At 47.1% G+C, this 22,642-nt stretch overlaps 1 protein-coding gene across 3 annotated transcripts in view; it reads left to right on the top strand.

The window, feature by feature from the left end:
• Positions 1-428: 428 nt before the first annotated feature.
• LOC119184856 (ras-associated and pleckstrin homology domains-containing protein 1-like) overlaps positions 429-22,642 on the top strand; it is a 70,415-nt gene continuing 48,201 nt past the window's right edge. For 2 of the 3 annotated variants that reach the window (XM_075891727.1, XM_037434070.2), the window contains exons 1-3: positions 429-615; positions 5,705-5,763; positions 19,646-19,829. In XM_075891727.1, coding sequence (XP_075747842.1) covers positions 5,741-5,763; positions 19,646-19,829 — 207 coding nt within the window. In that variant the 5' untranslated portion in view covers positions 429-615; positions 5,705-5,740. The remainder of the gene's footprint in view (positions 616-5,704; positions 5,764-19,645; positions 19,830-22,642) is intronic. The other variant, XM_075891717.1, reaches the window with a different exon arrangement.

Genomic DNA, 22,642 nt, shown 5'->3' with positions numbered 1-22,642 from the left:
ACTACAGCGCGCTGCCATTACCACTAGTCGCCAGAACATTATTCGAGATGTGGCGCAGCTTTGTTTGTTTTATTGCCATTTTTTCAGTACACTGCAACGTTGTTAAAGTATGTTGGTGCACTGTAACTACGTAACAGAATCCCCGAGTGCTCTTACAAATCAAAATTACCTTCGATTCCAACATACGCTGAGAAAATTATTTTTTGTTGTGCTATTAACGACCCAGCAATCACTGATTAAATGCAAAAAACAGTGGCTCGCCAATTTTTTTGTCACCACTTCTTTAACTGCACAAAAGCAGCAAAATGAAAACGCAGGAAGTTAGTTTTTTTTTTCTATATAGATACAAGCACCACTACCTACACGGGGAGACGAAGCCGCTGGTGGCGCCACTTCGTTTCTGTAGAAGGTTTTTGTAGTACTTTATCTCGGCATGGTTGGCATGGTCGCCCAAGATGGCGCCACTTTCGTGGCCGGAAATGTATTTCGCTTGTTTTTGGGGTTCCATCTGAAGGAGGGGTGCAGTGCTGTCAAGGATTAGCAAAAGTGATGGACCGCGGTGAGCGTGATTGCGTTGAACCAAGCCTGCGAGGGCCATCTGCAGTAGTCTCTTATGTGAGTAATACCTCTCGTCCACAGCACGGGTGTTCCCGCCCTTCGAGGACGGTCACCAGCGTCAAATAATGTTAGCAAACCCTTCTCGACACACATCGGGGTTCCCTTTCGGCGAAACGAGCCCCTGTGAGTGAGCGCGCACCATGCGTCTCCCACGGAGCTTTGGCTGCGCTTTGTTGCGGGCTCTGGCCGCCAACGCCTTTCGATGATGAGTGCCGTTTCTTAGCTGGCCAACCCCAAGGCCGTGGGTGTTGAGAGTTCAGACACCAACCTTAGGAAGAAAGCGTTTCCGATCAGAGGCCCAAATCTGAGGCCTTCATCGCGCTTCGACTTCATTCGAATGAGTTTCTTTGCTGCTTTCTTTTCTACAAGCTCACATGTTGGGGTATTTCGATGCGTGCGTACAAAGCCCAGCCTGTATTTTATGTCTTGTGTACTCGGAAGCAAGCGCGTGCATGCGATAATCGAGCGTCGACCGAAAAAAAAAAGCGGAAGCGATGTCACGCATGTTGCCGTAATCGTGGTTTAGATCTGAAGCGTGGTGGAAGCCCTTAACTGCGCGTGGAGAAGACTCTGAATACAGCACTATCGCTGTGTAGATGACGCTATCTAAGCACCTGCACTTAATATAGGCCATTGTATAAACGACGCTGATTTGAGTTCTGTTTTTACTTGAGCTACGAAAAAAGAGAGGAAGAAAAAACTAAGAAAAGGGAACTGAAGTTGCCAGTATGCGAAAAACAAAAGGTTTATGCTACATCAAAGTGGCTTGATAGAAAGTGAATTCCGGGTCAATACGTGTTGGTATCGCATGAAACATTTCAGCTGTCGCTGTGTTGTGGGTGGCTCATTAGAATACTCATTTCTTTTAGCAACGGTTGATGTGCTCTGTTCTCAAATTTGATTCGCAAATTACGTGGAAAGTTTGGGGTTACATAAGACAATACTAACATTTAGTTGATTGCTTGCACTACTGGTTAAAGCTATTTTGACAGTGTAGCTGTGTTGCGCCAGCCATTTGTATTTGGCCAACAGAAAACTATCATCCAAAGTGGGACAAAGTGAAAGACACACATAGACAGCGTTAACTTTCAATGTGCTATACCTTTGTATGCTATAGATCGCCATTAAACTGTGGTGAAACCCAAGAAAACTATCAATATCCTTAACTGGCACACTCAATGTTTGTCCTCTTCATTATTTTTTTCATCTCCTGCTCTGCTCCCAGATCTTCGAAGATCTACTCTACTCTACTGTATTTGTGTGCTGATTTGTCAAGCGTGGAATGGAAAAGCTTTGATGGGTGAGAGACTTAAGTTTCAGGAGACAGAAAGGAAAAGAAAAATTGAAATAAAAAATTATTCTTGATGAGGTGAGATTCGAAGTTGTGCACCCCCATTTGAAGGTGGGCATCATGACAGCTCAGCTATCCAGGCAAGCTAGCAGAGCCTTGTATAGCATACTCTAGCAAGTGGTTGGGAAAGTGAAGTGAGGGTGAAGAGGAGGAGAGTGTAATGCATAGCATTGAAAGAAACAAAGAGAAGTAAAGAAAGGAAAGAGAATGAAAAACAAAGAGAACTGTGTGAACAGCAAAATATAGAAAGGAAGTGAGTAATAGCAAAAGAAACAAAAGGGTAGAAAGCAGCAAAAAAGAGAAAGGAATATGAGAAGGAAATGATAATAAAAGACAAAGAAATTGTAAAGAGAGAGAAAGGTGAAGGGGAAAAAAAAAACACTTAGCCTGCGCGTAATGCGTAGCACAGTCACAGCATAAGCTGGAAGAGCGGCCTTTCTAGAGTTTTTAAACTCTTTCGGTAACTACTACAAGCACGCTTGAAGGGTGCCCACTACATCGTAAATCGTCATAATTTTTATTTAGTAGGGAAGCATCCACGATATCATTCTTCATCATTCTTTGGAGAATTGTGGTACCCTCGGCCTTCTTACAAGGAATTGTGTTAATTTTGTTCATTCTGTGGCTGACGACAAAGAAGAACTACACCCGAGGCTCTTGTAATGGGTTGGAGCATTCGACCACCCACTCGTTACGTGATTCGCATCATGTCGTGGCTGGTTGTTTTTTCTTTTTTTGTTGTTGTTCTAGAACACTTCATTACACATATTAACGTCATTCCTTACCCTACATGAAGCCTGCCTAGGCTCAGTTTGCAATATAGTTTCGAGCACTGGCATAGCTCAGTGTTAGGATACTGGAGTGCCAAGAAGAAGGCCCGGGTTCAAATTTCTTTCTGCCCTGGGCATTATTTATTAATTTAGTTTTTTCTTATTCGGCATGCTAGTGGTTACAGACACCAGTGGTGATGGCGGCGGTGGACAACTACGGAGCCAAACACAACCCTTGTTGGTATCTCAAAACAGCTTTCGCTGTATAACGAGAAAAAAAAAAATATGGAGAAATGAAGGTGACCCAATTCACTTCCTTCAGGCTTGGCGTCGCTCATGTGAAAATGACCTAATGTTTTAACTACTTCGTGTAAATGTAGATTGCATGCTGCATCAGCACTTTATAGAATGAAGAACCTACAAGGCCAGCAGTAGTATGCACTGATGCATTAAGCATCTTCAGTTTACACTTGGTGATTTCACTCATGTACCAAAATGTGTTAACTTGGATTTATGGTGTTGTCTTGAAGACATCAACCTAAATTTCACTTAACCGTGCTGCAAGTTGGACAGGGTCTGTCACTGGTGAACTCATTATTGTGCAGACATGTGCAGTTCTTGGCCATTATACTGCACAGCCACGGACCAAGGGTTACTCGGCAGATGAAACAGCTCTATCATGCATCGTTTACATATACTATTTAGGAGAATGGTGATTTGGGCAAGTTGGTTGGTATTCATCTTGAAAACAGTGCATACACATTAGTGTGTACATTTTGTTTTAGAGATGAATACATATACTATACCACATGCAGCCATTCAACAAATGCAATGCTTGTAGATACTATAAACGTAACTTGTGCATGTGCGTACCGATCATTCCACGATACCATTCATAGTCCCTATGCAGTTTCTCTTGTTCAGTTCTTAAAGCCAGAAAGTCCTAGGGTTCCAAGGGTCCTCCTACCAATACTGACGATAAATCTGAGACTCTCTCTCTCTCTCTCTCTCCCCCCCCCCCCCCCCGGCTAGAATGTAGAGTTCAGTTGTGTGTCTGGAAAATCTTTTCTCCTGTGTGTACTACATACTGATGTTTCAAAGTATGTCGATATAGAGAAGCACACACTGTTTTCTCACCTTTTCTCGGTGAGGCTTCCTTTACGATAGGTCTTGTGCTACTGAGATTGCCTGTGAAGGCTTCATCTGAAAAACGTTTGGGATACTTGCATGTGTGCCCCCGCCCCTGAATAGTCCTGCACAAGTCTCTGTCACACCAGACTGTCTTGAGACTGTTCAGAAAAAAAAGCCACCTTTCTTTGGTGCCGGGAGCTCTCCTACAGCAGATACCGCTGAGGACCTTGGCAGCGCTTGGAAATCATTTGTTTCAGGTTTTCAAAACCGATTAAGCAAAATAAGAAAGAACTTTATACCATAGGCATGGCATGCAGCAAGGTATCAACTCTGTCAGCAGAACAGAAAGCTTATTGAGAAATTCGGCACATATTTATGGGCGGTTGAGTGGTAGGGAGATAACTGGGAAGATGGGCTACTAGAGACAGTCTGATGTTGTGCAGGCAGGCCAGATTAGGTAGCAATAAGTGTGCATGTGCAAAGAACATGTGAGGAGGCAGCAACCTTGAAAAATTATTTTGCCTGTAGGATGAAATGACGTGTGGGAGACAGCTGAATATTTTTTTTCTCTCTCTCTATTTCCCTCTCCGTATTTGCCATAATAATCAGAGGAGACTTTAAGGCTGGACGGTGAGGCGCACTATTCATAGAAGCTTTTGATCTTCAGGCCAATTGGTGGCGATCAAGTGTGCCGGCAATTCATTGGCTGGAAACTTCTGTACCGGAAACACTGCTGGTACCTCATTTCAAGCACCACATGGATTTTAGTTGAGGCGATCTTCAATGATCAACCAATGGATCCGTATCATCGACTGAAAAGAAAGAGAAGCCTGCTTTTGCCTTCGAGTCATCTTGGGAATGCGCAAGACTGGACTGTGGCGGTTCACTAATAAGGAACTTTTGAACGGTGCTTCATTTGTCTGCTACTTATGCTGATTTAAAGTGCAGCATTATATTGACAACAAAACTGTAGATTCGTGGCAGAAGCTCCTCAAATCGATTACCACATAGTTGTGTTGAGAGTGGTACTTCAAGTACAATTTTATTGATTCAGTTTTATGTTTATTTGATTGTGTAAAAAATATTACCAAGGAGGCTATTTCAGAACTTCCAATGGCATGGGACTCTAATATTTGTATAATTGAGTGAAATAATGTCTGCTCCAGAGAACATTTTCTCCATGAGATTCACAACGATTTGATACGTTTAACTAGCTCTTCATAGCAACCCCACAATTATTCAGGTGTCTGAATGTAATGCATCTTGCTTCTCCAACGCACTTCACAATGTGAAATGAGGTGCTCTCCCAGATGCAAAATTTCTTTTTCTGAAGAGAACCAGTATGGAAGCCTGAAGAGTAGCTTTTGCCACTGCATAATGCACCAGAATGAAACTTGCGAAAATTGCTCAAAGTTGGCAGTTCTCGATGGCATCACTGTACACTTCATCAGCCATTCTACTCAGCGCAGTCACTGTAGACGCGTGTGGTTCGATTTAGTTTTGGAATGTAAAACACCAACAGTTATTAACAATTGAACCTGGCAAGATTCAGGCCATAGTCAACGTTTCGGCCTCTGCCCAACATAAAAAATGGAGAAGAGGGCTTGAAAGGGGGAAGGGAAAGAGTGAACAGTATAGGGGGCTAACATTTTCTCAAGAATCGTAGAAGACATATTATCATTGCTGTCATTGTAGGTTTTGTGCTGCCCTCTCTCAATAAAAAGGGTGTCGAAGTGGAAATTGTAGCTTTGTTCTGAACATGGTGTCACCAGACTTAATCACGGTGAGTCATGACGTGAGAAATATGCTCAGCCACGGATGCTTTCTTTTGCAGGCAGCTTCGAACCTGGTGGCCCGGCTCTGCTGAAGCATGCCTCGCCCTCAGTCACTCAAGTGAGTGCTGGACTGATCACTTCTTCATGCATTTTTCCTAGAATACGACAATGACTCTGTAACAGGGCGACTGCTTGGGCGGGCTGGTACTGCATTTTTGAAGGGAAAACATTTCTCTTGTTACTCACACCCACTCGATTATAAATATAACTTAGTCATCAGCTGAGCAAATAAGTGTTTGTAATTGTGCTCTCTGTCCTATCAAATTTTTTTTGTGTGTGAAACATTTTGTGCACAAAAAATGGTTTTCCCTTTAAGAAGTCCATGTGTATTTAGAACTGTTATCCAAAAGGATAGCTATGGAGAGTCAGAGTAAATGCATGTAATATATTGCCACGCTCGAAATAAACAGAGAACGAAGACGATGCGTGCGCCAACAGTCTTGTGAAAAGGGACACTGAAGAAGAAGACGTGCTTTTGTTTATGTCTCTTGCTCTTGGCTCCTGCATAAAAACACACGCCGTCGATTCTCAGACTCAACGTCTCGGTGATCTGCTTATGTTGAACCGCGACAATGGTGGAGGTGCTGGACTGCAAGCCTGCCGATGCTCTACACCCCATCTGGGAGTCGTTCATCAAGTCCCGACACGCAGCCACCTGTTACGACACCAGTGCACCTCTTCAGTCTGCGGTTGCTAGGCTTCTCTCCTGAGCTGACCTCCTTGGACGAACATTCTACTAGGCATTTCATACCTCTGTCAATGGCTTTTGCCAGCCAGCCACAGGTGGTCCAAGGGATACAAGGCAGCCCCGTTTCCAGTCCAGCCCAGGTAATACATCTTCAGCCACTTGTACCGGATCGCTTCAGTGGTGCCCCACATGAAGATGTTGTAGATTGGCTTGAGCATCACGAACGCGTTGCTGACATCAACTAGTGGAATTTTCAACAGAAGCTCACCCGCACGTACTTCGCTCTCGATGACAGTGCTCACACTTGGCTTGAGAATCGAGAAGGCCGTATATCGACATGGGATGAGTTTCGTCAGCAGCTGAATGACACCTTTGCTAGCGTCGACCATCGAGAGCGGGCTCAGCAGTTGCTCGAGTTAAGACTTCAAAAACCTAATGAAACTGTGGCAATGTTTGCTGAAGACGTGTTGCGCCTATATCGTCGGGCTGATCCCAATATATCTGAGGAAAAGAAGTTGCGCTACTTTATGCACAGCATGAAGGAACAACTGTTCGCCGGACTTGTGTGCAATGCTCCAACTACCGTGGCCAATTTTATAAGAGAAGCCACTGCCATTGAGCGTGCTCTGCACCAAAGATCGAGGCAGTATGCTCGCTCGCCTACTACCACCCCAATCAACGCCGCTTCAGTCACTCTGGACAATTGGGGCTTTCTACGTTACCTGATCAAAGATATTGTCCGAGAAGAAATTCAGAAGCTTTGGACTCCTCCAGTGGATACACCAGGGACCGCCGTTGCAGCAGTCGTTCGTGACGAACATAGGCACGCCTTTTCAGCAGCTGATCTGCGTCGCGAGCAGCGTCAAATGAGTTACGCCGATGCTGTCCGCCGTCCACCACTTGTCCCTCCTATTACGTCATACTACCAGCCACCTGCAGTCGCACGTTCGTCGCAACATTTGCAGGAGGCTTTCAGACGTCGGCCCATGTCTCTGATGTCTTCATGCCACCAGCCTTACTCACCACCACAAGAGGACATGGGACGCCCACAATTTCGCAGAAAGGACGCTTGGCGCACTGTCGATCGGCACCCTCTCTGCTTCAACTGTGGTAGTGCCGGCTATATAGCTCGCTATTGTTAGTACCGCGACACATCGCTTCCCCCGTCTCGGCCAGGGTATGACGGTCGTCGTGCCAATGCCGATTACATTGTTCGCCATGACGACCCTGGTTTTCGAGGACCTTCAACAACGTGGTCTTTCTATCACGAGTCTCTTGCCAATCGCCAGCACAACTCTGCCCACAGGTAGCGCTCTCCATCCCTGCTCAGACATCGTCACCGAATCGACGTACTTTTGCTGACCTTCGAGAAACAATGTCGCCCAGCCCTTACCGGGGAAACCAAAGGCGGCGACCTCTCGGTGTAAGGTCGCAGCCCGACTACAAAACGATAAAAAGTCCCCAGTACTGCCACTACAGAACGACTCGACGGCGACGAATATTAACAACGACGAAATGGTGAGCGCCGACCTCAATGTAATTATTGATGGAGAGCGAGTGACGGCCTTAGCCGATGCGGGTGCTTATTTTTCCATAATAAGTCACAAGCTGGCTGATCATCTTAGAAAAGTAAAAACGCTATGGACAGGACCACATATAAGAACAGTGGGTGGCCAATTGCTGCTCCCTGCTGGAAGCTGCACAGCAAGAATCAGCATAGGAGATTCCTCTTTTGTCGCGACTTTCATTGTTCTCCCAGAGTGCTGCAAAGATTTAATTATAGGAATGGACTTTCTCATGGAGCATCGCACAATAATCAACATCCCGGACCGTGTAGTTTGGTTTTACAAGAGTGCTCGTCTGACTGATTCTTCATCATGAGAGCACAAATCCTTTTGTCTCAAAGACCACAATATAGTCGTGCCGCCTCGATCATGTATCCTCGTTTCAGTGGCATGTGACGTACCGTTCGACGATGAAGGGGTCGACGACCAACTAACATTGCTGCTTTTCACTCGGGATTTCAGTAGCACGAGGAATAGTCAATGTCACCGACGGCCGAACGAACTTGCTGTTCACGAATCTCACCTCCGAGCGACGGCACCTTCCAAAAGGCACAACTATGGCATACTTTGACGAGATAGCAGATGTTTGTGACTGCTTTTCAGCACACGAAGCAACGCCTACACAAGACCAAAATGACCTAGCACCTAACCTTGACGTCAGCCCTACTTTAACTCAGCAACAGCGGGAACGCCTGTTTGGGCTGCGTTCCACGACTGTTTTGCGTTGACCTCAAAAGTTGGGCGGACGTTCTTGACCAAGCACCGAATCATCACAGAGGACACGGCTAGACCAATTAATCAAAATCCGTACCGGGTGGCTTCAAAAGAACGAGAAGCGATAGAACAGCAGGTAACAAAAATGCTTGAAGACGGCGTCATTCAACCGTCGAAAAGCCCTTGGGCGTCACCTGTTGTTCTGGTCAAGAAGAAAGACGGCAGCCTGTGTTTCTGTGTGGACTATCTAAAGCTAAATCAGGTTGCAAAAAAAGACGTGTACCCGATTCCCCGCATAGATGATTCGATTGACAGGCTTCGAAACGCACGTTACTTCTCTTCCACGGGCTTAAAGAGTGGATATTGGCTAATTGAAGTCGACCCCAGGAATCGTGGAAAAAACGGCTTTTGTGACGGCGGACGGACTGTACGAATTTAAGGTCTTACCATTTGGCTTGTGCTCCGCGCCTGCTGCTTTCCAGCGTCTCATGGATACCGTGCTCTCTGGGCTTAAATGGAGAACCTGCCTAGTATACCTTGACGACGTCATTGTGTTTTCTACAACAGTTGACAAACACCTTGAACGGATTGCAGGTGGTCTTGCAGGCCTGACGCTCAAGCCGGAGAAGTGTCACTTCTGCTTTGAAGAACTACAGTTTCTTGGTCATGTCGTCAGTTACCGTAAAAACCCGCGTATAGCCCGGGGTTTTTTCTAAAATTTAGGGTGCGAAATTTCAGCCCCGTACTATATGCGAATCCCAAAAAGTTCCGGCCCGAATTCAGTTTTGGTTTCGGCATTGGTTGGTGCTATCATCATTATCAGGTGTCTGCGCACTTCTACGTTAGGTGGCGTGGTAGCGTGAGCGGCGTTAGTCCTAGAGACCTACAGGTACAGGCGTGCATCAGGCGAGCAACAGTGGCCATTGCAATCACTTGGCGCACATCACGACGGCCACGATTTTACTTCCGTGATTTTAAGCCATGTCGAAACCGCGCAGGCAGTACTCGGCTGCCTTTAAGAGGAAAGTTATTTCTGCTGCCGAAACCATCAGCAACTGTGCCGCGGAGCGGCAGTTCGGCGTGAATGAGCGAAGCATTCGCGGTTGGCGGAAGCAGAAGGAGGCCCTTTTTGCATGCTGCGGCAAGAGAAAAAGTTTCCGGGGACCGAAAAATGGAGCATTTCCAGACGTGGAACGAGAACTGACGGACTTTGTTCGGGAGCAACGAGCTGCACAACTCGCTGTGCACATCGAGCTGCTGCAGGCAAATAAATGCATTTTTTCTGTTTTCCTCGAACAATATTCGCGTGAAAATGTTTTTTCTCGCGTTTGCTATCCCCGAGTTACACCTCGAACTATACGCGGGTTTTTACGGTACGCAGGAGTTCGTCCAGATCCCGAGAAAGTTCTTGCCATTACATAGTTTCCGACACCATCAGATAAAAAGGCAGTCAGTCGTTTTCTGGGTCTCTGTGCATATTATCGGCAGTTTATTAAAGATTTTGCACGCATTGCGTCGCCTTTAACTCGTCTCACGAGGGATGATGTTGCATTTGTTTGGGGCGACGAATAGGATGCTGCTTTCAATGACTTGCAGCAACGTCTACACATGACCCCCATGCTTGCCCATTTTGATGAGACAGTCCCTACTACAGTGCTCCATACTGATGCCATCAATGTTGGCCTCGGAGCTGTGCTTGTGCAGCGCCAGGACGACGAGGAAAGAGTGATTGCTTATGCAAGCAGAACTCTGTCACGCACAGAAGCAAATTACTCGACCACTGAAAAGGAATGCCTCGCCGTGGTGCGGGCAGTTATGAAATTTCGCCCGTACTTGTACGGCCGCCCATTCTAGGTTATCAGTGACCACCATTCGTTGTATTGGTGAACAAGTCTGAAAGATCCTTCCAGGCTATTGGCACGCTGGAGCCTTAGATTACAGGAATTTGTTATAACGATGGTGTATAAATCAAGAAAACGACACACGGACGTCGACTGCCTGTCTCGATCACCAATAGAGTCCGCTGCTTCCCTTGATGAAGAGACAGCGTTCTTCGGAATCCTCGACTCGTCAACCATCGCAGATCACTAGCATGACGATCCTGAGCTACTTGGCTTGATTAATTATTTAGAAGGACGAAGCCAGAACGTGCCCAAAGCCTTTGCAAAAGGACTATCGTCGTTCTGTCTGCGAAACAATGCCCTTTACAAAATGAACTTCTCGTCAGACAGGTCCACCTACCTGCTTGCTGTCCCTACCACTCTTCGTTCTGAGGTATTGCAAGCGTGCCACGAGGTCACATCTGGACATTTAGGCTACACGCGCACACTGGGCAGAGTTCGAGGGAGGTATTACTTGCCTAGACCCACCGCTGCCGTGAAGCATCATGTTCGGACCTGCCTCGATTGCCAGCGGCGCAAGTTACCTCCGACGAAACCAGCCGTTTTGCTACACCCTGTTCAGATCCCAACAACGCCATTTGACCAGATCGGAATGGACCTTTTGGGCGCACTTCCCACCTCTAGTGCTGGTAACCGCTGGGTTATAGTGGCGACCGATTACCTTACTCGCTACGCCGAGACAAAAGCCATCCAGAGAGGCACAGCTGAGGAGTTGGCCCGATTCTTCATAAAGAACATTGTGCTGAGAAACGATGCGCCGTCGATCGTTATAACAGATCGAGGAACATGTGTTGGTGCTCAGTGGTACTATTCATCGCAAGTCGACAGCTTACCATCCACAAACCAACGGGTTGACCGAGCGGCTCGACAAAACTCTTGAAGACTTGCTTTCTATGAATGTGGACATCGAACACAAAAACTGGGACGAGATTCTCCCTTACATAGCGTTCGCATAAAATACTGCTAAACAAGAAACCATACGGATGACTCCATTCAGCCTTGTTCACGGACGAGAAGTAAGGACGATGTTGGACGCGATGCTGCCACACGAATGCGATGACAACTAAACGAGTGCTGACGCGTTTACTCAGCGCGCAGTGGAAGCCAGGCAGCTCGCACGTCTGCGAATATACCAACAGCAAGAGTACGACGCAGGTCGTTATAACCTACATCATACACCTGGAACGTACGAAACCGGGGACAGGGTATGGGCGTTGGACGCCTGTACGAAAACGTGGACTATCCGAAAAGTTGCTCAGAAGATACTTCGGACCTTATCGAGTGCTGCGATGACTAAGTGACGTTACCTACAAAGTCGTCCCAAATAGCCCAAACTGTACAAGGCGTCGCCAGCACCGACCTGAACTTGTGCACGTAGTGCGCATTAAGCCTTACGTCAGCGAGTGACTCTGCGAAGCACCGTCGCTTGTACAAAGTGGCTTTATGCACGAATGACTGGCTCAGCCATAGCATCGTGCCAATGCTCTTTTGGGGGCATAATATTGGGGGCATAATGTTCTACTGCTCCAAGTATGTCAAATCTCTATTTCACATGCTCTGATACGCATTTTGTTCAGCTCCAAACTTTACCAATATACAATCTCTTCTGCTCTGAAACAGGGGTTTTCCTGCTCTGAAAATCGCTCCAAATCCTAAAAAGGCTGAACCACAGCTGTTTTTTGAAAAAGGGTCCCTCAAGTACCATGCATACTGACAACATTGCTGTTGCATGGGCGCTCACTGGAAACACGCGTGGTGTGGCCTGTCACGTGATGCAGTTTGGCACCGATGCTCAGGAACACCATCCGTTATGCTACAGGACAGCTCTCTAATTAATTAGGCAATATAGCAATTGATGTCTTACAGCAATATTTTAATGTACCTGTTTATTAATTAACACAATAACTCGTAAGCTATCTTTTTACCATATTGCCACCTACTTCTGGTAGTGGGTCGTATGCCAAGGTGAAGGCTCACACCACAGAGAAGAAAGAAGTGCGCGTGGACCCCCGCTCTGGCAAACAAGCCCAACCGACGCGCTTGGTTAGAGCCCTGTTGCTCGGACATCAATAAACCTTGTCGACACCCCCTGGAGCGACGTGACAATTGGTGGAGGTGCTGGGTAGCCCCTCACGGATGTTTCAGACCCCTCCTGGAAGCGGCACCACAAGCCCAGTGCGAGTCCACACTCCCGTTCATCGGACAAGCCGCAGGATCAGGGGATTGCCACCCGAAGCTGACCCTACAGTTCACACCAGTATGATGAGCACGTCGGTTCAAACCACTTTAACAGGAACGGGAAACCCCCCCGGTGACTCGGTACACCCTCGAAAGTCCACAGGTTCCGGCACCGTTTCATGGCACCGAGCTCGAAGACGTCGAGGACTGGTTGGTCGACTTCGAACGCGTGGCTGCTTTGAACGACTGGAACGACGCGGCCAAACTACGGCGTGTGTATTTCTATTTGGAGGATGGAGCACGTACCTGGTACATGAATCACGAGGAACAGATGACATCATGGCCCGAATTCCGCCGCCGGCTGTTGGACACTTACAGAAGTGCTGATCGCCACGAACGAGCGGAGCGAGCGATCCAGGCCCGCATCCAGATGCCCAACGAAACTGTCACGACCTATGTGGAAGATATGACGCGCCTGTTCCGACGGGCCGATCCAAGTATGACAGAAGAAAAGAAGTTGCGTCACCTGATGCGGGGAGTTAAGGAGCAGCTTTTCGCTGGCCTTGTACAGAGCCCTCCGAGCACGGTCGCCGAGTTTTTGTCTGAAGCCGTCACGATGGAAAAGATGCTTCAGCATCGATCCACCCTGTATGAGCGGCAAGTGAACAGGTCCACTGCTCAAGTTCTCACGACTTTTGGGAACAACACCGAGTGTCTGCGCGACCTTATCCGCTCTATAGTACGCGAGGAGCTGCAAAAGGCTGCCACACCACCACTACCTACGGTGAGTTCTATTGCAAGTATCGTCAAGGACGAGCTGCATCATGCCCTGCGTGATGACCCTGTGAGTCTGGATAACGCCACACCCGCCCCGGCTGACTACCACCGTGTGACTTATGCGGAAGCCTTGAAGCGCCCAGCTTCCTCTTCCCCGCTGTTTGTTCAGGCACCTCCTACAGTTTCACTTCAGTCGGCGCAGCCTCTACGGTACTACGAGAACACACGCACGCCCCCACCCCTCGTTTACGCCAACCCTGTGCATCTTGCGGAACAACCAGCACACTACCTTGACGACAGACGTGCTTCGCCTCGGAAATCTGATGTTTGGCGCACTCCTGATCGCCGACCTTCGTGCTTCCACTGCGGTGAAGCGGACCATTTGTACCGCCAGTGTCCATACCGGCGCCTCGGGCTGCGCGGCTTTTCAGTATATTCAGCGCCTCCTCGGTATGGCCAGCGACCCCGGGACATTGAGGATTACCTGGCTCAACAGCGCATGCCACCGCCTTCTGGACGGCAGCCGCGCTCACCGTCGCCGAGGCGCTTTTCATCTTCGCCATAGCGCCATGCTGGCGCACGGTCTCCCAGTCCCCGCCGGGAAAACTAACGCAAGCGACCCTTGGAGGCGAGGTCGCTGGCAGTCGACGTGCTGAAGACCTCCGATCGACGCTAACAGTAAAGGGTGTGGATTCGACTGAGCGATATGTGCGGCTTTCTCTGGATATACCGGTGCTGATAGACGGCTGTGCAGTAGGTGCTTTAGTTGATACCGGGGCTGACTATTCTGTACTAAGCGGGAAAATGACCAGGCTACTAAAGAAGGTAATCACGCCCTGGCATGGCTCTGTGATTCGAACGGCTGGTGGCCACACCGTCTCTCCGCTTGGAACCTGCACAAGTAGAGTTCGGGTCTGCGGTTATACTTTTGTAGCAAGTTTCCTTGTGCTCCGTGAATGTTCACGCGACGTTATTCTTGGTGTTGACTTCCTGCAGGAGTATGGAGCTGTCATTGACCTTCAAGAGAATCGCATCACCTTCTCAGCCGACCGAGCAATCGACAAGCAGGACGACCAACAACGTGCCGACATTCTTCGTGTTTCTGCTGAAAGTATAACGCTTCCTCCAAGAGCCAGTGTTATTGTCGACGTTACATGCTGTGGATTGCGAAATGGTGAAGTGATTGCAGAAAGTAATTTTGAACACCTGCTGACTCAAGGTGTTTGTGTGGCTAGGAGTATCATACAGCTACGTGATGGCCGATCTCAACTGCTCGTCACAAATTTCAGCAACGAACCCCGACACCTTTTCCGTGGCACTTCGTTAGTGTTTGCAGATGAATTGGGTACCGTTCCCATCTGCTTCTCGTCGGACGCAGTGGAGGCCGCCGATACGTCTCTAAACAATATCGATATCAATTCTAACCTCACACCAGAAAACCAGACAGCACTGCAAAAACTCTTGCTTGAATTCAAGTCATGCTTCGCTGCTTCCTCTAAGGTGCGCCAGACTTCGATCACTAGGCACAGAATCATCACTTACGACGACGCCCGCCTAGTACACCAACAGCCTTACCGTGTGTCAGCGAAGGAACGAGAAGCCATCCGTACGCAAGTTCGAGAAATGCTTGACGACGGCATCATCGAGCCTTCCAACAGTGCGTGGTCCTCTCCGGTCGTCCTAGTCAAGAAGAAAGACAGAACGCAACGTTTTTGCGTCGATTACCGGAAGCTGAACAGCGTGACTAAAAAGGATGTGTACCCGCTGCCACGCATCGACGACTCGTTAGACAGATTACGCCGCGCCCACTATTTTTCCTCTTTGGATTTAAAAAGCGGGTACTGGCAGATCGAGGTTGACGAGCGAGATCGCGAGAAAACGGCCTTTGTTACCCCTGATGGCCTGTATGAATTTCGAGTCCTTCCTTTTGGTTTGTGCTCAGCGCCCGCAACCTTCCAGCGAATAATGGACACTGTGCTTACTGGTCTGAAGTGGCAAACTTGTCTCGTATACCTTGATGATGTTGTCGTTTTTTCTGAAACCTTCCAGCAACATCTTCATCGCCTCAGGAGTGTGCTACATGCTATTCAATCAGCAGATCTTACACTCAAACCGCAGAAGTGTCACTTTGGTTATGAAGAGCTCAAATTCCTTGGCCATGTAGTCAACGCGAAAGGAGTCCGACCCGACCCCGACAAACTTGCCGCTGTAGCCGCGTTTCCGCATCCTACAGACAAAAAGACTGTTCGGCGCTTTCTGGGCTTGTGCGCCTACTATCGACGATTTATTACAGGGTTTTCGAAGATAGCGGAACCCTTGACTCGCCTTACACGCGACGACACACCGTTTGTATGGGCTACCGAACAACAGGCTGCTTTTGCCGAGCTACGACAGCGGATGCAGTCAGCCCCTGTTCTTGCGCATTTTGACGATGATGCTGACACAGAGGTGCACACCGACGCCAGTAACATCGGCCTCGGCACAGTGCTCGTCCAGCATCAACACGGCAAAGAACGAGTCATTGCCTATGCCAGCCGCTCACTGTCCCGTACCGAGGTGAATTACACGACCACAGAGAAAGAGTGTCTCGCAGTAGTGTGGGCGATCACCAAGTTTCGCCCGTACCTCTATGGTCGTCCATTTAAAGTGGTGACGGACCACCATGCCCTCTGCTGGTTGGTAAACATTCGTGATCCCTCTGGACGACTGGCCCGATGGAGCTTGCGTCTACAGGAATTTGATGTTACCATCGTATATAAGTCTGGACGGAAGCATGAAGACGCTGATACGCTGTCGCGTGCACCCATACCTTTAGTCAATCAAGAAGAAGACGACGATGATGGCTTCCTGGGCGCCCTTAGCTCATCTGACTTGAGCAGACGCCAGCGAGAGGATGAAGAGATTCGACCGCTCATCGACTATCTGGAGGGTCATAGCGCCGTTATACCTCGCCATCTATTTCGTGTCATGACGTCTTTCTGTCTCCGAGGTAATGTCCTGTACAAGAAAAACGCCCGTTCTACGAGCCGCGCTTACCTCCTCGTCGTTCCGAAGGACATGCGGGACGAAGTCCTCTCCGCGTGCCATGACGAGCCCACATCTGGTCACCTAGGTTACTCGCGAACGCTCGCCAGAGTAAGTGAGGCGTACTACTGGCCCGGACTTTCGGCAAGCGTGAAGCAGTACGTTAAAAGCTGTCGTGAATGCCAGCGTCGAAAGTTGCCACCAAGCAAGCCGGCTGGATTACAGCCAATTGATCCACCCCACAAGCCATTTGACCAAGTCGGCATGGACATTCTCGGCCCATTTCCTTTATCGTCCGACGGCAACAAATGGGTTATTGTTGCAACTGACTATTTGACCCGCTATGCTGAGACACAGGCGATACCACGAGCCACGGCTTCTGAGGTAGCACAGTTCTTCATGTGCCACATTGTTCTGCGCCACGGTGCTCCATCTACAGTGATAACCGACAGAGGAACAGCGTTCACTGCACAGCTTATTGATGAAGTTTTTCGGCTAAGTAACACTAGGCATCGAACAACGACTGCTTACCATCCGCAGAGCAACGGCTTAACCGAGCGACTAAATAAGACAGTACAGTCACAAACATGATCTCCATGTACATCGACGTCCAACACAAAACATGGGATCGCATTTCGCCTTATGTGACGTTCGCTTATAACACCGCCGTTCAAGAAACAACCCGATTTACACCGTTTCGCCTTCTCTACGGCCGCGAAGTTCAGACGATGCTGGATGCGATGCTTTCTTATGAAGGCGCTGATCGATTAACAACTGACGCAGAAGAATTTGCAGAGCGTCTTGAGGAAACTCGCCAGCTCGCCCGGGTACACATTGGTCAGCAGCAACAGGTCGATGCACGACGTTACAATATGCGTCACAATGACGTATCTTACAGTCCGGGAGACCAAGTTTGGGTTTGGACCCCTGTTCGACGCCGTGGCTTCTCCGAAAAGTTGCTCAGCAAATACTTCGGTTCGTATAAAGTAATACGCCGCGTGAGCGACGTAAACTACGAAGTGGTTCCGGACGCTACGTCGTCACGATGGGCACAACGAAAACAACCGACCTCTGACATAGTTCACGTGGTGCGCATGAAGCCCTATTTTGCGCGTTCCTAAAAGACCACTTTTCCTGTGTTTTTTTTTTATTTGTGCTCTGACAATTGGCTCATCATTGGTGAACTTATCGCGTCTAACATTTGATTATTGGTGCCCTTTTTCATTGTTTAACCTACTTTGTTTTGGTTTTTTTTTCAATAACTTTACAGCATCCGGACGATGCTCTTTCTTTTTTTTTTTGTTGAGGAGGAATATTGCCACCTACTTCTAGCAGTGGGTCGTATGCCAAGGTGAAGGCTCACACCACAGAGAAGAAAGAAGTGCGCATGGACCCCCGCTCTGGCAAACAAGCCCAACCGACGCGCTTGGTTAGAGCCCTGTTGCTCGGACATCAATAAACGTTGTCGACACCCCCTGGAGCGACGTGACAATATCAAGAGTGACTTATAAACACGAACTGTCCACGTCTTGCATAAAAAGAAAGTTTACTACTACCAAGAGTTTGCACTAATAGTGGCCAAAAAAATTTCATTTACAGCCATTTCATATTGGGAAATTCGTCATCACACAATCTAAGTCATTATAATTAATTCTTTCTTATGTCAATGTTAGATTGTGTCACAGTTGTGGTAGCATTCATTTTTGTCGATATATTTATGGCTGATTTTTATAGCTTAGATTTAGCTAGACGTAGTTGTTGTCTATCAAAGCCTCATTAACGTTTTTTTATCCTCCACATCTGTATGTGCGTTTCCATCATGGGCTGCTTCCTCTATAAGGTGACTCCACGAGAGATGGAACATGCATCTCCGATCAATATTTTTGTTTTGTCTGCTCTATTTGTATGTTGAGTGTGGACATTCAAAGTGCACAGAACAGAAAGTTTTATTTCCAAAAAGACGCTTTCAGCACGGTAAAAAATATTTGAAATTGGGGGCACTGGATTCGGGGGGCGCAAGCATTCTGTCCTTTTTTGCCAACTTCAGTAGTTTCTGATTTCATCAGTGAACTTCACGCTAGCAATAAACATAATGTCAAAAGAAAAGTTCTGTTGCCGGTTTTGATAGGCATCATTGTAAATTACATTTGTGCTTACCTTATGCTGTGCTCAAAACAAGCAATATGAAAAAAAGGCAAATATGGCCCAAATAAAAAAAAGTTAGTTAACATGATGCAAATTTGCTTTGACAGAGAAGCTTAAAAAAATGTAAATTATATGAAAAAGCCTTCACAACGTTACTGAAAAAGATTGCTTTTGTACAGACCGCATAAAAGAGAAAATATAGTTGAAAACTGAGTTCTTTCAAAAATGCTCATTTTCAAGGAAAAAAAAATCCAGTCTCGGTTCATAAGGAAATTTTTATCGGAGAGCGCCCATGTCAGTCAAAACACTGTTTCAATATTCTATGCCCTCATTTGCTTTGTTCACGAGATAAAATGTGCGAAAATAGCCTCAACAGTGTGTACATGCTTCACTATCATTGCTGGTTATCAGCTTGCATTGCGGAGTAGACCTGCAATTATAATTATTCTGCTGTAGCAAAGCTTTGCTTCGGTGGCTTGTCTTCACAAAAAATTTATTGTCAGATTTTACTTGTGTCTAGTATGTGCGGGGTTGGGCAGCAGCCTTGCCCTCTAAAGGAATCGGGGAGCACCTGAATCTGAGACAGTATCATTGGTGTTAATTGCACTGCTTCTATCGCACGGTCACGAAAAGAAACAGATTATTTTGCGCAATACCTTTGTACCATGAGCTCCTGTTGTGTGACAACATACATGTGCCTCGCTTCTATTGCGGTGTATGGGGGTGCATAGTGACTGCCCAAAGAGCCAAGAGCCCATTTTTCTGTGCAATAAACTCTGTTGAAGACCAGCGTTGTTACGGTCTCTTTTTGTTCATGTGTCTGCTTTATTTTTCTATTTCGCTTAAACGCTAGAAATGCATCACGAGTTTCATCAGGCAGACGTGGCTGTTGTCATGTATAAGAACACCAATTCGTGACATGGTGTCACAGTAAGCGATTGATTGCAGGTCTGAATGCAGCACCATGACAGCTTGTTCATCACGGCGCACGCGAAGCAGCTCGGGAGACGGCGCCTACAGCTCGACGAGCGAGGCTGAGCTCGACTCGGACCACGAGCTTGACCTAGATGCTGAGGTGGACCCGCAGAAGTTGCTGGGGGCCTGGCTTGGAGAACTTGACGCTATCCACCAGGTCAGCCACATGATTTATATCTTCAATGGCTCTTTAAAATATTTTCTCTTCTTTTTTTTAAATTTTTGATCTATACTGAAAAAAATTGTCAAGTTCGTGAAAATTTGTGTTACAATTCTAAAAAAGCAATGTCATAACTTTCATGGTACGTTGGCCTTACAAAAGTGGATCATTGTCGCCTACCTACTGAAATGCCCCACTTTTTGGGGGGTTTTAAAGGACCTCTAAACCACCTCAAGCTAAAGTAAACGCACATGTTGTGTGCAGAATGCCACTATGATCAACGATGCCACACATGGTAGCGCTACAAGGTGTGGGCATGCCAGAAGTTCCGAGAAACAATCTTTTCACCTCTTCGGGCTTCCCCATTGACGTGTGTGACGTCAACATGTTCAATCTAGGGTGCGGTTTGCAAGCAAAGCTGCGATTGATTGAACAAGAATCTGACTTTTGGTTAATCTTTAAGCAGTATCCCACACTCCTCACTCTTCTTGCTCGTATTACGTGCGTGTGCACGCTTGTTAGTCAGCAACTGCGGCCTATAACACAATTGTCAAATCGCTTGCGGACTATCTCGACTTGAGACAACGGTGCTTTGCAGAATGTGGCTTAGTGTCGCTTTCACCAAAGCTTTCGCCTTCCGAATGGGCATGGAAGACAGTGCTGCTTGCGACCATTGCGGCAGCAATGAAACGATAGAGCACATTCTCTGTCACTGCCCTCGTTACAGCGCGCAAAGCCGGCAGCTAGCTGCTGCGTTAGGTCATCTTGACGAGAGACCCTTGTCAGAACAGTTAGTGCTTGAAAGGCGACATAATCTGTCTTGGCACAGATAATCAGTGAAGGCCTTATTGAACTTTTTTGAGCTCTCAACTGCAGGATGCACACTGCATCTTGGTCCTTGTAACATATGAGCATATGCCACCTTGTGTGTGCCTTTTTTCCAACCGTTTCATTGTTTTCTGGCAGCACAAACAGTAATGTAGCCTAAGCAGAGATACTATTAGCAAGACGTAATTGACCTTTATAAAAAGGGTGCTAGAAATAGACTACGAAGTGTTTCCTTAGAATGTTTTCTTGTACAAGCTGTGGGAGGTCTTCTTGCAGCCATTAGATGGATGCACGGTCTTGCATGCAGAACCGGTTGATTGTTCCCACTTCGTCCTGCGAATAGTTCCCTTAGATAGGCTCTTCTTTGTTGCTTTTTATCACTTGCTGATGTAGAAGTGTCATTTTGAGACTGGACAATGAATTGATTTTGGCATATTGGCTGCATTTGCTTGGGAGCTCGGCTATGATGTGGGTTGCATTGCCATCATAATCAGTCATGGTTGCGCACTCTTCCTCACTACTTATGTGGCTGTTCTTCGTCATTTTCTTCAGCTATTCACTGTTACTCTTGGGCAACTCGTGAACAAAGTCAATCTGCCACGGTGTCACAGAGCTACGTGCGAAGTGCCCTTTAATTATAGTCAAGTCTTTAATAAGTCGTTTATTACATTATAGTCGAACCCCGCTGCAACGAAACTGAAGGGGCGCGGGAAAAATTTCGTTGTAGTGAAATCGAAAAAATATAGCCGATCTGAACTAGCAAAACAATGGAACGTTTATTTTCAAAATTCGAAAAATGTCCACTGCTTCCTATTCTTTCCCAGCAATGTCGCGACGTGATTGTCACCCATGCATAGCGATGCCGCGGTGAAAAGCACGCTCAAACAATGCCTAAAACCGCCTTTGTGAACGAACCAAACAGTTGCATTAACACGTTAACACCAGCAGCTGTCCGCTGTCAAAACGCCGATGGCAGCAGTGTATCATGGAGCAGTGATTTATGCCTTATTTTATGCCATTCTTATCAGCCATCACTCGCGGCTAGCTGATTTTGTTGATAATTCTGACAAACAGCTGCTCTGATTAGTTACAACACTGGCCAAGCGGGAACAAAATGATGAGCGTTGGAATCGGAAAAGGCATCGTTCCGCAGATGCACCCAGCAGCTGCGCGAAAGAAACCATGATCTAAGCAACTGAGCTTTAGCTTAGAATCTTCTGCGGCTATAATGTAAACCCAATGTTTAACATCTTGATGTATTTTCAAGTTCTGAAAATGCACCAAAATGTTAAAGATTGGGTTTATGTATTTTCAAGTTCTGAAAATGCACCAAAATGTTAAAGATTGGGTTTACTGTACAGCAATAAATATCTGAGGCTGGAATCGCATCGTGAAATTTCGTTGAAGCGGCATGTTCGACTGTAGAACCTTTATTGTACAAATCTTGTTGGCTCATCAAAAATCTTCGTTCCGCCGAAGAACATGGAAGCCCATAGTGGGTTACAAAAAGAAGTATGGAGAGGCCCTGCCTTGATGCAACAGTTGATTGATTGCCTTCGTGACTAAAGAAACACTCCCATTTATGCACTCAGTGATGCCCTCTGAAGTTGGGGTTGCCTGCCGTGTGGCTCTTGACGTCAATATGGAGTGCGTGCCCACTGAGGAAGGCGTGTATGCATCTGCCTTTAAGGAGTAGATGCCGTAGGCTTGTGAACCTGTATATAACTTCAGTGTGCCAAATTAGTATTGTACTGTATGCATAGCATGTAATGAAAGGAAATACTTTTTGGTATTGTTTCTCGGGGCTGCAGCATTGTCACAGACTGCTCTGGATGAGTTTTTAGACATCAGCGAGCATACTGGTTATTGTCATTAAATGACGTCTACACATGTGTGTAACTGAGGGACGAAATGTGCTGTGTCACGGCTCATTACCCCTTTCCAATCTTGCTAAGCATTATGACACCAGTGAGCTAAGGCAA

This window comes from Rhipicephalus microplus, chromosome 1 (genome assembly GCF_043290135.1).
Source record: "Rhipicephalus microplus isolate Deutch F79 chromosome 1, USDA_Rmic, whole genome shotgun sequence".
Taxonomy (NCBI): Eukaryota; Metazoa; Arthropoda; class Arachnida; order Ixodida; family Ixodidae; genus Rhipicephalus; species Rhipicephalus microplus.
The sequence above is the reverse complement of the archived record's forward strand: the minus strand, read 5'-3'. Positions and strand labels throughout refer to the sequence as shown.